At 46.1% G+C, this 14,727-nt stretch overlaps 1 protein-coding gene across 6 annotated transcripts in view; it reads left to right on the top strand.

Moving 5' to 3' along the window:
• The window catches only part of TBC1D2 (TBC1 domain family member 2), a 43,028-nt gene that overhangs the window by 4,216 nt on the left and 24,085 nt on the right, over positions 1-14,727 (top strand). For 3 of the 6 annotated variants that reach the window (XM_086416042.1, XM_086416040.1, XM_086416041.1), the window contains 3 exons: positions 3,381-3,528; positions 8,965-9,098; positions 12,919-13,103. In XM_086416042.1, coding sequence (XP_086272168.1) covers positions 8,972-9,098; positions 12,919-13,103 — 312 coding nt within the window. In that variant the 5' untranslated portion in view covers positions 3,381-3,528; positions 8,965-8,971. The remainder of the gene's footprint in view (positions 1-3,380; positions 3,529-8,964; positions 9,099-12,918; positions 13,104-14,727) is intronic. The other 3 variants (XM_086416045.1, XM_086416043.1, XM_086416044.1) reach the window with 1 other exon arrangement.

Genomic DNA, 14,727 nt, shown 5'->3' with positions numbered 1-14,727 from the left:
ACTCTTAGCTGGACAACCACAGCAGCCTCCTCTCCAGTGTCTGCGTGTCCCAGCCTGCTACCGCAGACCCCACCTCTTCACTGTAGCCCAAGTGAGCTTTCTCAAATGAGAACCTGAGCCGCACCCCCTTCCATGGCCGCCCTCCATGTCCCAGGCCCAGCTTTTTAGCACCAGATTCAGGCCTTGTCCTTCCTGGTCTCACCTCTGCCTGTGCGCCCAGTGCCTACCTTGTGCTGTGCACTTCAGCAGCACCAGAGGCGTCCCTGCCTACTTTTGTCCACGTGACACATTCCTGCTACACTCTCCGGCCACACTCCACTGTCACCTCCTTGCTAACTTCCTCTTGGCAGCCTTCCAGGACTTTGCCAGCTGGATTCTGTGAGCCCTCAACACTTTTTGCAGACAGTTAACGTTATGTTCTAATCACAGTGTGCTTGTCAGTCTCTGCCCCCTACCCTCCAAAGGTGGGTTCCATGTCTCTGTCACCTGTATCCTCAGTACCTGATGCCCTGCCGGGCACATTGGGTATCTACTGAATGAATGTGTCAGTAAGTATATTGAATTTTATCATTAAGTGAGAAAAGGAATATATAGCCCTTAGCATAAAGCCGGATACATAGTGAATGCTCAGTGCTTGAGAACTGCCCTAATAATGCAGTTACTGAATGTGTCTGTACACTGTCATGGTAAATACTTCTTTTTAATGGTTTATGATAATCATTCATAATTTCCGCAGAGAACCTTCTGTGTGTTTTATGCTGCTAAGCACTTTCTTTGGGGAAGGGTGTGTTTGCTTTTGCTTCTGCGCTTCTCACCCTCCTCTCCCATCTCTGGGAGAGCCAATAGCCCTGACTACGCCAGAACCTGTGGCTGAATGACACAGTTGCCAGATCAACCTCAGACTAGGAGTACCAAGGAAGCCTTCCATTGACAGGATTCCCAAGTGTCCAAAGAACCAGGTTATCAGAAGAATGCCTTTGGTTCAACACACTCAGTGGGCCTCTTCTGGGCCTGCCCCTGCAGTGGATGTCGGGGGAGGGGAGTTGCCTTAATGACCAGGCCCCAGTCTCCTTCGGGGGTGTGGGGGTGGGGCGTGGGGAGGGGGTGGGTTGGGGAATAGGGTGGGGGTAAGATGCAGGAAGCCAGGATGTAGACTTCTCCTCTGAAGCCTTTCTCATCCCACAGCAGCCTCCACCCTCCTGGACACAGGGGCCCTGAGGAACCTTCCCTAGAAAGACATTTCCAGAGTCTTGAGCAAGTTGGCAGACCCCGCTAGAGCAGACTGCCCCACCTCTCCAGCCTCCACCCTTCCTGGGAGGAAGCAGAGGCATGCTCCTAGGGGAGCAAAAACCAACAGACTTGCGTCTGACTTTGAGTCACGGACACTTCATCTTCTTCAAAAGTGTTTAGTCATGTCCTTGAGCAATCTGCAAGGCATGTTCTCTGCGGCCTTTAAGTGTTTATTTTATACACCTTTATTTTAAACACCGTTATTTTATAGTTGCCGTAAACACTGGTCTCTATAAGAGCCATGGAGGATCAAGGGGGAGTCAGCAGATCTATAATAATAATAATAACACTTTGCCAAAGTAGGACACAGTTTACGAAGGACTTTTATGTATATCATCATAGAAATACATATACCACTTACTGACTCTGTTCTCACACTTTACGTGCCTCAAGTTCCCTAATCCTCACAGAGATCTTAGGTAGGTAGTTATTCCCGTTTTGCAGAAGAGGAAACTGAGGCTCGAAGGGGTCAAGAGACCTGTCCAAGGTCACACAGCAAGAAAATGTCAGCACTGAAATTTGAACCCTAGTCTTCAGATTCACACGCACACCCCCCCGACACCCCTCAGGCTGTGGGGGCAACTGGTCATCTGTTCAGGGCCCTTTGGGGAAGCAGCGACCTTCTGGCTAGGCAATTTCATTGTGCTGATTTCTTCAGACTGATGATGTGGCAGTCCCTACAGTTCAGGCAAAAGGAGAATTACAAGTAAATGCTACTGGAAGCTTTTTGTGTGGGCACCTCCCTGAGGGCATGTACACCTCCCTCTCTAGGCTGGAGAGGGGCCCAGAGACCCCAGACCAGAGCCTTGGGTCATATCAGTTCTGTTTTCTATGGGGGCATCTGTCTGGAACTGAACCCATAAAACAGTCCATGCCAAGCCCTCAGCCCTTCAGAGGTGTGCTTGTGTTTTTTATGTTTTTGCACCCATGCCCTCTGTGTAGATGTAGTGCAAAAATAAATTTCCTCTACCCTGCAATCTTTTACTCTCTCAGTGAGAGGGCTCCAAACAAAGAGTGTCTGCTATCCTGTCATCCTCAGGGGCTGCCTGATCAGGGTCATGCCACCCCTCCAGTGGCCTGAGTTCTCTCCCACTTTTTGTAACACTCAAAACTGACCTCGAAATATTTTGCCTCCCTCTCTCTTATACTTCAAATAATGCTTCCTTAGCCTTGAAACCTTCCTTACTATTAAACATTTTGGAGGAAGCAGAACGTATTGGAAACATAGAATACTAGAAGAAAAAGTAACCATAAGCCTATCACCCAGAGACAGCCAATGTTAATGTTATGTCATGGACTCCTGCCTGCCTTTTATTTAAACATATCTCTGATCATATAATAATACAAAAGGCCCTACTTAGCTTTTTTGGCACTCAGTATTGTGTCCCTAAAATTTCCCTGTGTTATAAAATCTCGTTATTAACATCTGCTTTTGATAAATATATATTTTCTGTTTATAAAAGAATCCATGTTTACTGTAGAAAATTTTGGGGTGGGGGGAGAAGTAAACTATAATGAGCATAACCTGCCCACTTCTAACCCCATCATGCAGTTCTGACCTCTGTTAAGATTGCAGAGTGTACTTCTTTGAGACTTTTTCTGGACAGTTGAGATCATACTAGAATCTCAACTTTTTCCACTTTATATCCTGTGGATATTTCCCATATTCCTAAGCATTCTTCATTAGCATTGTTCTCAATGATTGAGTGATAGTCCATTGCCTGAAGGCATCATGATGTGTTTAACCTCTCCCCAGACCCTTAATGTTATTTCTAGTGTGAGGCCAAACAGTGCCAGGATGAACCTCCTGGCTCATAAAGCTTTGTCTGCATCTCCTAGAACTTCTTTGGGATGGATTCTCAGATGTAGAAATATCCACAGTTCTGCAGATTTTTAAGGGGGTTTCCAGGAAGGTTGTCCCAGCAAAACCTTTGGCGAAAAGCCTGCCTCTGGCTGCTGTTAACCTAAAGGGAAGCCTTGCTCTGCAGCTCACAGACTCTCACTTGCTCCCAATCATAACACTGCCCGGCTTGTCTTCCTAAGTGCAGTGACTTAGAGCATGGATGATTTCCCTTTTCTTTGTTCCTCAGAGCAAGAGGAGGAGGAGGAGGAGGCGTTCCTGTGTCCCGTGAAAACGCCCACTGATCTTGTGGGTGTGGCAGCTGCCTGGCAGCCAGTCCATGCCAGGCCCTCGGCCCTTCAGAATATTTCCCTCAAGCACCTGGGAACTGAAATACAGTAAGTGCCATGCAGCTGAGAGGCCTGCCAAGCTGCAGGCAGCCCCTCCTTCAGAGCTTACAGCAATCTGGTATGACTCCCCTGCGGGGAGGTGGACCTGGGTTGGGGGTTAGGCTCTTTATTTTCAATTCATGCCATCATTACTTTAAAATACTACCTTTGTTCTGATTTTTAAAATAGTACACGTTGTCTGTAAGAAATTAGGAACACCCAGAAAGGTATAAATTTTGGAATTACCCGTAGTCCTTTTACCCAGGCAAGCATTCTTAGCACCTCCTTCCTCACATTTTCCGTATACACATGCGCGTTGTTGTTGTTGTTTAGTTCTCAGTCGTGTCCAGCGCTCTTGCGACCCCTGTATACTGTAGCCCACCAGGCTTCTCTGTGCATGGGATTTTTTCAGGCAAGAATACTGGAGTGGGTTGCCATGCCCTTCCCCAGGGGATCTTCCCAACCCAGGGACACAACTCTTATCTCCTATATTGGCAGGCAGATTCTTTGCCACTGAGCTCCAGGGAAACCCATACATATGTGCATAATTGAGATCTATTCAGTGTAACGGAGTGATGGCTTCACAGTTTTCTACAAATGTCAAATGCATCATTATTCACTTTTCGCATGTGTAATTTACTGTATTTCGATTATGTCTCAGCTTCTTTTTCATTTACTCATGTGTGGTATATATAATTTATATTTCCTACTGGCAGGCTTTGTTTTAAACAGCTTATAAGAAGACAGCACTATAGCCTGGCTCTCAGACCACACTGCCTGCATTTGTATCCTGGCCCCACCAGTCATAGGCTATTCCACCCTTGGCAAGATGTTTGAATTCTCTGTGCTTCACTCAGATTGTTAGTAAATGTAAATGCAGTAATGTTTGCCTCATGTGTGTTTGGGGCAAGAAGTTTAAAGGTAAACTGCTTTAGAATTGTGCTTGGGTATCAGTGAGCACTTAAATATTGAATATTATCTGCTGCTTTTATTGTTGCTCTAACTGAAGGGGTGGAAGCTTTGGGGAATTCAGACGATACCCACTACTGATCCTGTTTGGGTGCTTGTTTTCTCTGTGGACGTCAGATGAGCTGGGGCCTCTTAGAAAGCAGAATAGATTGTTTGCTGGACTTGAATTAGAGACCTTGGTTCTGTGTGACTCAAATATAGCATTCCTCTCTGTCGGCTTCAGTGTTTGAATTTGCTTGGGTAACTAGTAGGGGAGTGGTGCTATTCCCAGGAGAGAAACAGATTTTAGGGAAAATAATGATGAGTGTCCTTTAGGGCCTACTGGATAGAGATGGAACTACCACCACAGGCATTTGGATGGAAAGGCCTAGAACTCAGAAGAGAGATCTGATCTGGAGAGAGAGACTTGGGGGTATGCGGCATGATTGAGCCCCCCAGGATGAGTGGACAAGGAGGGCACCCTGCAGAGGATCTTCCCTTGGGTGAAGCAGGAGGGAGCTGGGTACGGGGGTGAGTGTGCTGTGGGGAGAGGGAGCCTGAGGAACCCAAACACCCAGCCAGTGTGTGTCCAGAGTGGTCTCACGAAGATCAAACCAGGATCATGCCTACTGACGGCCACCAAACAAGAGAAGCGGAACCAAGAACATGCAAAAAAGGAAGTTTCTGAGGATCACTGTTACTTGAAATAACCCACAGAAAATGTGAGATGGTGTTGCAAGTGCCCTGTCTGCCCCACAGCCCTGGAAAGACCCTTGTCTCCTGCACGCCCTTGCCTGACTGGGCTTGGTATTTGCTCTTGGCAATGCCATGAGCCCCGGTCATACTCAAGGAAGGACACTGTGCTCAGTGCTTTATGCTCTCACTGAGATGTCTGGACAAACTTGAAAAGTAGCATCTAATGGTTAAGTTCTCAGACATGGGTTAGACATCCACATCTGTGGCTGAGTTCCACCACTTGCTCGCTCTGTGGCTTTGATTCCTTAACCTTTCCAAGTCTCAATTCTTCCTGTCTAGTGGAGGTTATAACAGGACTTACCTCCTTGGGCTCCTGTGGGGAGTAAATGAGTTGAGTGTGTGTAGGTGAGGATGAGATGAGTGAATTCCTAGTGTTTCTCTTGGACCTGGCCCATGCAAGGGCCAGGTCATTGTTGGTTGTGGATATATCCCTCATCTCATTGCACATGAGAAAACCCAGGCTCAGAGAGGATAAATGACCTGCCCAAGGTTATCTTTCCTTCCAGAACAAGGCTTTATGACCACTGCTCCCATGCTCAACCAGGCCTTTCAGACCTAGTTAAACCTACACAGAAAATGATCCATGAACTGCTCTAAGCAAAGTCAATACAGTGGAGATGCCTCTTCCAAGCACAGTAGTTTGGGTGGGTTGTGGCCACCTGGTCTGTGACAGCAGTTAGTGAGCCTCCTGTCCCCAGCAGAGACATATACAAGGGCTTAGAACAATCTTTACTGAACAAAGTTGGGGTTTTTATGCCTTCCCATACCCCAGGAGTGACTACTTGTGAGACCCTGGACATGGTGGGGAGGCTGCAGTCCCTGGGCAAGGCAAAGTGCAATCACCCCACCAGACCGTGCCTCTGGCTACAGGATGTTCCCCAGGGTCTTCGCCAAATCATGTGTGAGATTCATGTCATGGGGCTCAGTACAAGACCAGCAGAGAGTGATAATCGGTAATAGTGCTCCTCTAGGATCAATCCCTGGGTTGCAAAGATCCCTTGGAGAAGGGAATGGCTATCCACTCCAGTATTCTTGCCTGCAGAATTCCATGGACAGAAGAGCCTGACGGGCTATATAATCCATGGGGTTGCAAAGAGTCGGACACAAGTGAGCAACTAATACTTTCATAGTAAGAACTAGGAGGAGGAAATGTCTAGCCCAGGGAGTCAAGGGTACCTTATTCAAGTTCAGGTGTTAGGAGTGCTGAGTTCTAATTTCTTCTCTGTTCTTAATTTAATTGATTAATTTTACCTTCTATCAGTCAGCTGTACTCGCCATAAGAGAACAATCTCATTCTTTTCCTATTCTGGACTCATCTATACCAAAAAGCTGGATTTTGTTTTTTTGTTTTTTTTTTAATTTTTTAATTTTTTTTAAATTTTATTTTATTTTTAAACTTTGGATTTTGTTTTAAAAACAAGTTTAAGATCAAATGATAGTCCTTTGAAAAGGTTAACAAAATTGACATACATTTAGCTAGAAAGACCAAGAAAATAAAAGACTCAAATGACTAAAGTCAAAAACGAGAGGGGTACATTACTACCAACCTTACAAAAATAAAAAGATTTATTCAGTTTCAGTGTCAGTTCAGTTCAGTCGCTCAGTCGTGTCCGACTCTTTGCGACCCCCATGAATCGCAGCACACCAGGCCTCCCTGTCCATCACCACCTCCCGGAGTTCACTCAGACTCACGTCCATCGAGTCAGTGATGCCATCCAGCCATCTCATCTTCTGTCGTCCCCTTCTCCTCCTGCCCCCAATCCCTCCCAGCATCAGAGTCTTTTCCAATGAGTCAGCTCTTCACATGAGGTGGCCAAAGTACTGGAGTTTCAGCTTTAGCATCATTCCTTCCAAAGAAATCCCAGGGCTGATCTCCTTCAGAATGGACTGGTTGGATCTCCCTGCAGTCCAAGGGACTCTCAAGAGTATTCTCCAATACCACAGTTCAAAAGCATCAATTCTCTGGCGCTCAGCCTTCTTCACAGTTCAACTCTCACATACATACATGACCACAGGAAAAACCATAGCCTTGACTAGACGGACCTTTGTTGGCAAAGTAATGTCTCTGCTTTTCAATATGCTATCTAGGTTGGTCATAACTTTCCTTCCAGGAATACCATAAACAATTATATGGTAACAAATTAGATAACTCAGATGAAATGGACAAATACCAAGTAAAACAAATGACTGAAACTGACTCAAAAATAGAAAATCTAAGTAGACCTATAACAAGTAAAGAGATTGAATTAGTTATCAAAAACTTACACACACAGAGGACCATCTTATTTTATAGCTCAGTATGCATATATGTAATTCACAAAAGAAAACCCTTTCTAAGTTTTTCTTAGATATTCTCTATTCCATTTTTTAGATGTTTATCTATCTATCTATCTCTATTCCATTTTTTAGATGTTTATCATGATAGCAAACTGATTTTTCAGTCTACCATGGGCTTCTCTGGTGCTCAAATGGTAAAGAATCTGCCAGTGATGCAGGAAACCCGGGTTTGATCCCTGGGTCGGGAAGATCCCCTGGAGAAGGAAATGGTAATCCCACTCCAATATTCCAGTATTCTTGTCCCATGGACAGAGGAGCCTGGAGAGCTACAGTGCCTGGGATCACAAAGAGTCAGACACAAGTGAGCAGCTTGTACAATGGTTCATATCCTGTTTAAAAAACATGGATGTAGTGAACTCTTCATTTTTTTCTTCCTTGTTTATATTTTGGAATATATCTGCTTTTATCGCTTTGCAGAGGGAAAATAAACTCAGTTAAACTGCCTTTTCATCCATTTCAACTCACTGTGAATTTCTCTGTGGTCTGTAGTGCCCGGTCAGCTTTTGGTGATACCGAGTTCCTTCCTGCAGAGCAAACACTGATGAGGGAACTTCCCTGGTTAAGACTGCTCCTTCCAACGCAGGGAGTGTAGCTTTGATGCCTGGTGGGGGAGCCAAGATCCCACATGCCTAGTGGCCAAAAAAACAAAACATAAAGCAGAAGCAATATTGTAACAAATTGAATAAAGACTTTTTAAAAAATAGCCCACGTTGGAAAAAAAAAATCTGTTGAGTCTACACTCTGGGCACATGTGACCCAGTGCCAGGTACCCACAGGCATGCAGGTAGGTTAGTGCCCAGTTCTTGAAGAAAAGACACCATTACTTAGCCTAGGCAAGTGCTTGGTCAAAGGGAGGCCCATCCCTGAAGTACAGTAAGCACCTTGGAGGCTGTGAGGTGATCAGTGAAGGCTGCCGAGAGAACAGGTCTGAGCAGGGAAAGAAAGCAAAGGGAGCAGGAGGCTGGAAGTTGTTTGGAACTTCTCTCAGCAGAAGTCAGGAGCCACTAGTGCTTTTTAAGCCAAGTCGTTCTAAGACCAGGGGAAGGTTTCAGGAAAGTTAATCCGACAAGTCTATTTCAGTGAACAAAGCAGACAAACACCCCTGCCCTCATGGAGCTTACATTCTAGCAGTGGAGTTGGAGGCAGAGGAGTCAAGCTTGTATTGCTTACAAGGAATGTTATGTACGGAAGGTGACGTGTATGATGAAAAAGCGGAAGGAGAAGGATGAGGGTATTGGGAGAGGCTCAGATGGGGTGCATCCTGCAGGGAACCTGGAGTCAGGCAGGCTGATCAGGCCGTGATTGGGGTTGGGGACGTAGCCTGAGCACCAGCAGTGGCAGCGGGGAGGGCAGCAGGCAGCACAGCAAGGCCATCAGCCTCGTGACCCTCTATTTTCCTTTCAGAAACACAATGTGTAACATCCGGGGCAACAAGCAGACCCAAGGAGCAAACCACAGACCCCCCGGAGAAGATTCTCCACTGAGCGAGGAGACGCAGAGAGAGGAGCAGCCCTCTCCCCCTGGCCCTGGCGCCCCAGGTGAGCTCTGCCCAGGCCCGAGCTGCCTTCAGAGACTAAGTTGGTGTCCTCTGTCTTCCCCTAAACCAGCGTCCCTGCTTTTGTGTCAAAGACGGAACGATCCAGATCAGTCCTCCTGGGCTTCCATGGGTCTAGCAGCAGTAACGATTCTTTTTTTTTTCTTAATTGAATTTATTTAGCTGTGCTGAATCTCCTTTGCAACAGGCAGGATCTTTAGGTGCAGCATGCAAACCGTTAGTTGCGACATGTGGGATCTAGTTCCCCAACCAGCGATTGAACCTGGGTCCCCTGTATTGGGAATGCAGGGCCTTGGCCACTGGACCACCAGGGAAGTCCCCCCACCCACTTTTATTTTTAAATTGTGGTCAAAATACATAACAAAATTTACCACTTTAACCAATTTTAAGTGTAGGATACTTGCACATTTCTTGTGCTACCATCACTTTCCATCACTACCATCCATTTCCAGAACACCTTTCATTTTCCCAAACTGAAACACCAAGAAATGATTCTTGAAGTAATAAAGGAAAATATCTCTCACTTTTTCTCCCTTCCTTTTTTTTTTTTCAATTTGTAAAGAAAGGATATGAAAATGCTTTTCTGGGATGACTAAAATCAGATGAGCCTGAAGAAGCAGAACAAGTGACTTCAAAGTATTCTTTCCCACCATGATATGGCACTTTATTATTTGTTTTTCAAAATATGAGTGACCCATCAGGGTGGGTTGGCATCTTTGAATGGGCATTCATACCTTAGGACATATTTTAACTTGGAAATAATTGGGAAAAAACTAGCTAAGTCTTATGGTAGAGAGAACCCCTGGGCTGCACAGAAGTGACTTTAGTGTGGAGCACTGTCTGGTAAACCAACAGCCCAAGAGAAAATCAGTACTATATCGAATCAATAGCAGGTTCTTTGTACCAGGGCTACTCTAAACGGTTTTCCTTTTTTTGCTGGGTCGGGGGGCAGTGGTCACAGTTTCGTTAAGATATCCAAGAACTTTCAGGTGTACCAGCTGAATTTAGAAAAGACAGAAGAACCAGAGATCAAATTGCCAGTAATTCACATACCATGCAATTCACTCCTTTGAAGCATACAATTCAGTGGCTTTCAGTATGTTCAGAGTTGTGCAACCCATCACCATAATCTATTTTAAAACTTTTCTTTTTTCTTATTTTATTTACTTGGCTGTGCCAGTTGCAGCATGCAGACTCTTTTAGTTGCAGCTTATGAATTCTTGAGTTGTGGCATGTGGAATATGGTTCCCCAACCAGGGATTGAACCCAAGGCCCCTGAACTGAGAAATCCTTAAAACATTTTTATTACCCTCAGCAGGAACCCTATACTGCTCAGTCATCAGTCTCAGTCTCCATCTTCCTCCAGCTCTAGGCAAACATTAATCTTCTTTCTGCCTCTATAGATTTACTTTTTCTGGACATTACATAGAAATGGAATCTACCACATATAGTCCTTTGTGATGGGTGTCTTTTACTAAAGCAGGATCTTTTCAAGTTTCATCCACATGCACGAAAGGCTTTACACTCCATTAATCCATTTAGTCTTTACAACGACCTGAGCAGTAAATACTGTTGTTCTCATTTAATAACCAAGTGGACTGGGGACCGTTGTGTGGAGTGACTGGCTCATGGCTGCACAGTGAGTACAGAATAAGATTCAGGCCCAACAATCTGGCCCCATACTGCTGCCTGAAGCCTCATTTCTAAGTCTTGCCTTTGAAATCTACCTCTTTATTGTCATGAAACCTTGTCCGCACAAGCAAAATCTGATACACAAAGCAGATAAAAGCAGAACTGGGAGTCTAGGCTCTTTCAAAGCCTCTCCCTAGTCAGCCTTTGAGGCACTCCCGTGAAATCCTAGGGCACTGATTGAAAACCACTGCCTTAGGCCTACTTTTCCTCAACTGTAAGATAGGCACAGTGATGCTACCCTGCCTGCCCTCAGGGCTGCTGGACAGCAGTGTTATTAGAGGGTAGCAGGGCTCCAGGGAGCCTCCCTGCTCTCTTAGACCCCATGACAAGAGAGAGAAGCATTGCATTCATCTGAGCACTGCAGGCTGCTTTGTAACTGGCCCAACCAGATTTCTTTTGGGCTGCCGTGGCAACCCTGGCTTCCCTGGTGGCTCAGTGGTAAAGAATCAGCCTACAAAGCAGGAGATGAGGGTTCGATCTCTGAGTTGGGAAGATCCCCTGGAGAAAGAAATGGCAGCCCACTCCAGTATTCTTGCCTGGGAAATCCCTGGACAGAGGAGCCTGGCAAGCTACAGTCCATGGGTTCACAAAGAGTCGAACACAACCACGCAACTCAACAACAACAATCAGGTTTCTTTTAAGTCTGGAAAAAGACCATTTTGTTCCTACCTTCAACAAGACCAAGGAGTTGTTTTTTATCTGTTCCAGACTATCTGGTTGTCCCTTGGCCTGGTCCCTGAAGAAAGTTGCTAAAGTCATCGGGCTCATTTTGCGAGTCCTATCTGTCCTCTCCCCTGGGATCTCATACCTCATCCTTAGTTTTAACATCATAGTCCTAAAAGGACTAGGTATGACTCCTTAAGATGTACTATTGGGGGAAGATAAATGAGTAAATTGAGTTAGAAAATTAAGATGGCTCAAGAAAAAAATCCTACACTGTACCAAAGTAGGCAGCAAATGTGGCTCTGAACTTTTCAGCAGCCAAGGCAAAGAGGGAAATGTAAGCAGTTAGATTTATTTTTCAGTGTCCATAAAACTATAAACACATATTTTCTTGAAAGAAGCAAAGATTTTTCTGGCACTGAGAGCTGAGAAGAATTTCTGTTGGGCCCTCATAACAGACATGGTGTATGCCATGCAGTCAAAATTCTGAAAATCTCTTGACCTTGAGACCATTGCATGGCCCTACATGCAGGCTGATGGCAGAGCTCTAAAGCACAGGCTGGGATAGGGTGGGACAAGTGATTTTTCAAACACTAGATTTAAGAATAAAATTTAGCATGGATCAGCAAACATTTTCTGCAAAGAGCCAGAAGAGCAAATATTTGAGTCTTTGTAGGCCATGCAGTCTCTATGGCAAGTACTCAACTCTGCCTTTGTGGTGTGAGAGCAGTGCAGACAATGCACACATAAATGAGCAGGGCTGGGTTCCAATAAAACTTTATTTACAAAAGCAGGCCAGGGCCTGATTTGGCCTATGGGCCATTGGTTGCTGACCCAGGCCCTAGAGGAAATAAAAGGATATAGCCTTGAGACATTCAGCTATGGAAAGTATGACTCTCCTAATTTAGCTTGTAATTAGAATCAAATGAAGGTTTCCATTACTCACTGGGACGAGAAGGCAGAGTATGGATCTTCTGTGCTCCTGTCAGTGGACAGATCTGTGTGCTTTGAAAATCGCCCGGAGTGTAGAGGAGGAATCCTGAAATAAGAAAAAGTACATCCAGCCTGGACCTGTGGCTGAGGAGATGGCCACCTGGCAGACACCAGCAGGGTCATAGGAGGTAGCACCTGCAGGGTGAAATCAGAGAGTAGGGAACAGGCACGGTTTGGAGGATGGGCTGGATGAGCCAGCCAGCACAGTGTAAACAATGTTGATTTAGTTTCTTGATTCTCAGAATGTGATCCCTGCACAAGTTATATCAGTATCCCCTAGGAACGGTTAAAAATGCAAATTCTCAAGCCCCTCCCCAGGCCTATTGATGGAAAAACTCTGGGAGGTGGGTCCCCAATCTACATTTTACCAGGCCTTCCAGGGCTTCTGCAGCAACCCCAAGGTTGAGAACTACTGAGGCCGCTGATCACAACCTCTGTGTTCTCCTTTTGAGCAGGGAAGGATCCAGCAAATTCTCCGAAGTCCTCTCTGACCACCAGTCTCATTCGGAAAGCCAAAAGCCAGAGCAACACCTTCCCGCTCTTCAGTGAAGGGCTCATGCGGAACCGAACTGCCCAGGAGAAAGTACTGGCCTTGGAGCAGCAGGTTCTGATGCTCACCAAGGAGCTAAAGGCTCAGAAGGTGAGCTCTGGCCCCAGAGAGGCCCCAGGCTCTGGTGCTCTCCTCTGGGCCTGGTGCCCCTGGACAAATCAGATATGATATGTTCACTAGTCTAGGTCCTTAAACAGCCAAACTGCATGTGGCTGGGAATACTGTGCTGTTGATCAGTCAGGGACATGCTGTCACTCGGACTAGGTGACCGAAGGCCACCAAGGACAGGGTCTCTCAGATCTCCCCTGGGAGACTGTCCATGACCTGACCCCACACCTGAAGAGGGACAGTGTTTGGAGGAGAGTGATCTGCGTGCAAGGTCCTGGGAGGGGCCACTGAAGGAACTGGGGGATCTTTGAGCTGGCAGCTGGTAACTGGGTATAGATTTCTGAAGGACTGTCACGGGGCAGAAAAAGCAGACAGGTCTCTGTGCGGCCCAAGGGCTAAGCACAGAGGACAGTGACAGGGAGAAAGATTCAAGTGTTGTAGAGACAGAAGTTAATTCTAGCAGTTAAAAGAAAGAGCTACATGGTCGTTGTAGAAAACAGGTCACACACATACACAGATGTGCAAATCCTTCAAAAATCCTACCAGCCAGAGAGTAAATCAGGTTCACATCTGGCAGTGACCTCATGAAGTAGTCAGGGTCACGTGGCAGAGCAGCAGTGGGGAATGCAGCAGAGGCAGTAGGTTCTCTTTAGCACAATAAGAGTGATTACACCAGCACAGTTGCTACCGAAAATCCTGAGCTCAGGGCCCGTGGTGCTGTAGAGATGGGCCCGGCTGAGGTCCCAGGCTCCTTCTCCTCTGAGAGGAAGGTGTACACTCTCGTGCTTGAGCCTTGGCTAAGAAAACCCAATACGAAAATTATTATGAAACCCTGAGTCTCTTTCTGCATTACTTCTGCTCTTGCTCCTGGGGAGGTAAAGAGTATATTGTATTTACTTCTAAATAGTCTCTCCTTTGTTCGTTTCTTCTTTTCCGTTCTGTTCTGTTTTTGGAGAACACAGTCCAGAAAAGCACTCTCCCTACCTTGTTTTGGCCCTTTCTCTGCCTTTCTCACCCTAAACAGTTATTTTGGGAACCAGCAGAGCCTTCATACCTGGCAGGTCAGGGGTTACATTTAATGAAGCAGCAGGTGACTTTAGTCCTCAAAGGAGGAAACTCATCCATTCCTGGGTTCTCTGCTCATTTGTTTATTCACCCAGCCTTCTCTGAGGCCCTGTTACAGACACACGGTGTTCTAGGCACTGGAGAACAAACGGTGAGAAAAGACACAGCCCTTACAGCACCCAAATATATCCTTACAGCAAATGAAGTCTCCTCTGATGACACCTAGCACCCCAGCCATCACTCTTGTCTCCCGTTACCTTTGTGTTCCCGTCGTGAGGGTGTGTTCCCGTCGTGAGTGTCATGAGTCCGCTCCTGAGAACCAAGGGCATTAAGCTGAGCTGTAGCAGTTTCCTGATTCTTGGACCAGGACAGCGAAAGTCCCAAACCTGACCTGGAAAGGAAGAGAAATGTAGAATGCAGAATTTCTGAAGGACTGTCACGGGGCAGAAAAAGCAGACAGGTCTCTGTGCGGCCCAAGGGCTAAGCACAGAGGACAGTGACAGGGAGAAAGATTCAAGTGTTGTAGAGACAGAAGTTAATT

The sequence above is a fragment of the Bos grunniens genome, chromosome 8 (genome assembly GCF_055505025.1).
Source record: "Bos grunniens cultivar Pamir isolate PY7600 chromosome 8, Bosgru_T2T1.0, whole genome shotgun sequence".
Taxonomy (NCBI): Eukaryota; Metazoa; Chordata; class Mammalia; order Artiodactyla; family Bovidae; genus Bos; species Bos grunniens.
The sequence above is the reverse complement of the archived record's forward strand: the minus strand, read 5'-3'. Positions and strand labels throughout refer to the sequence as shown.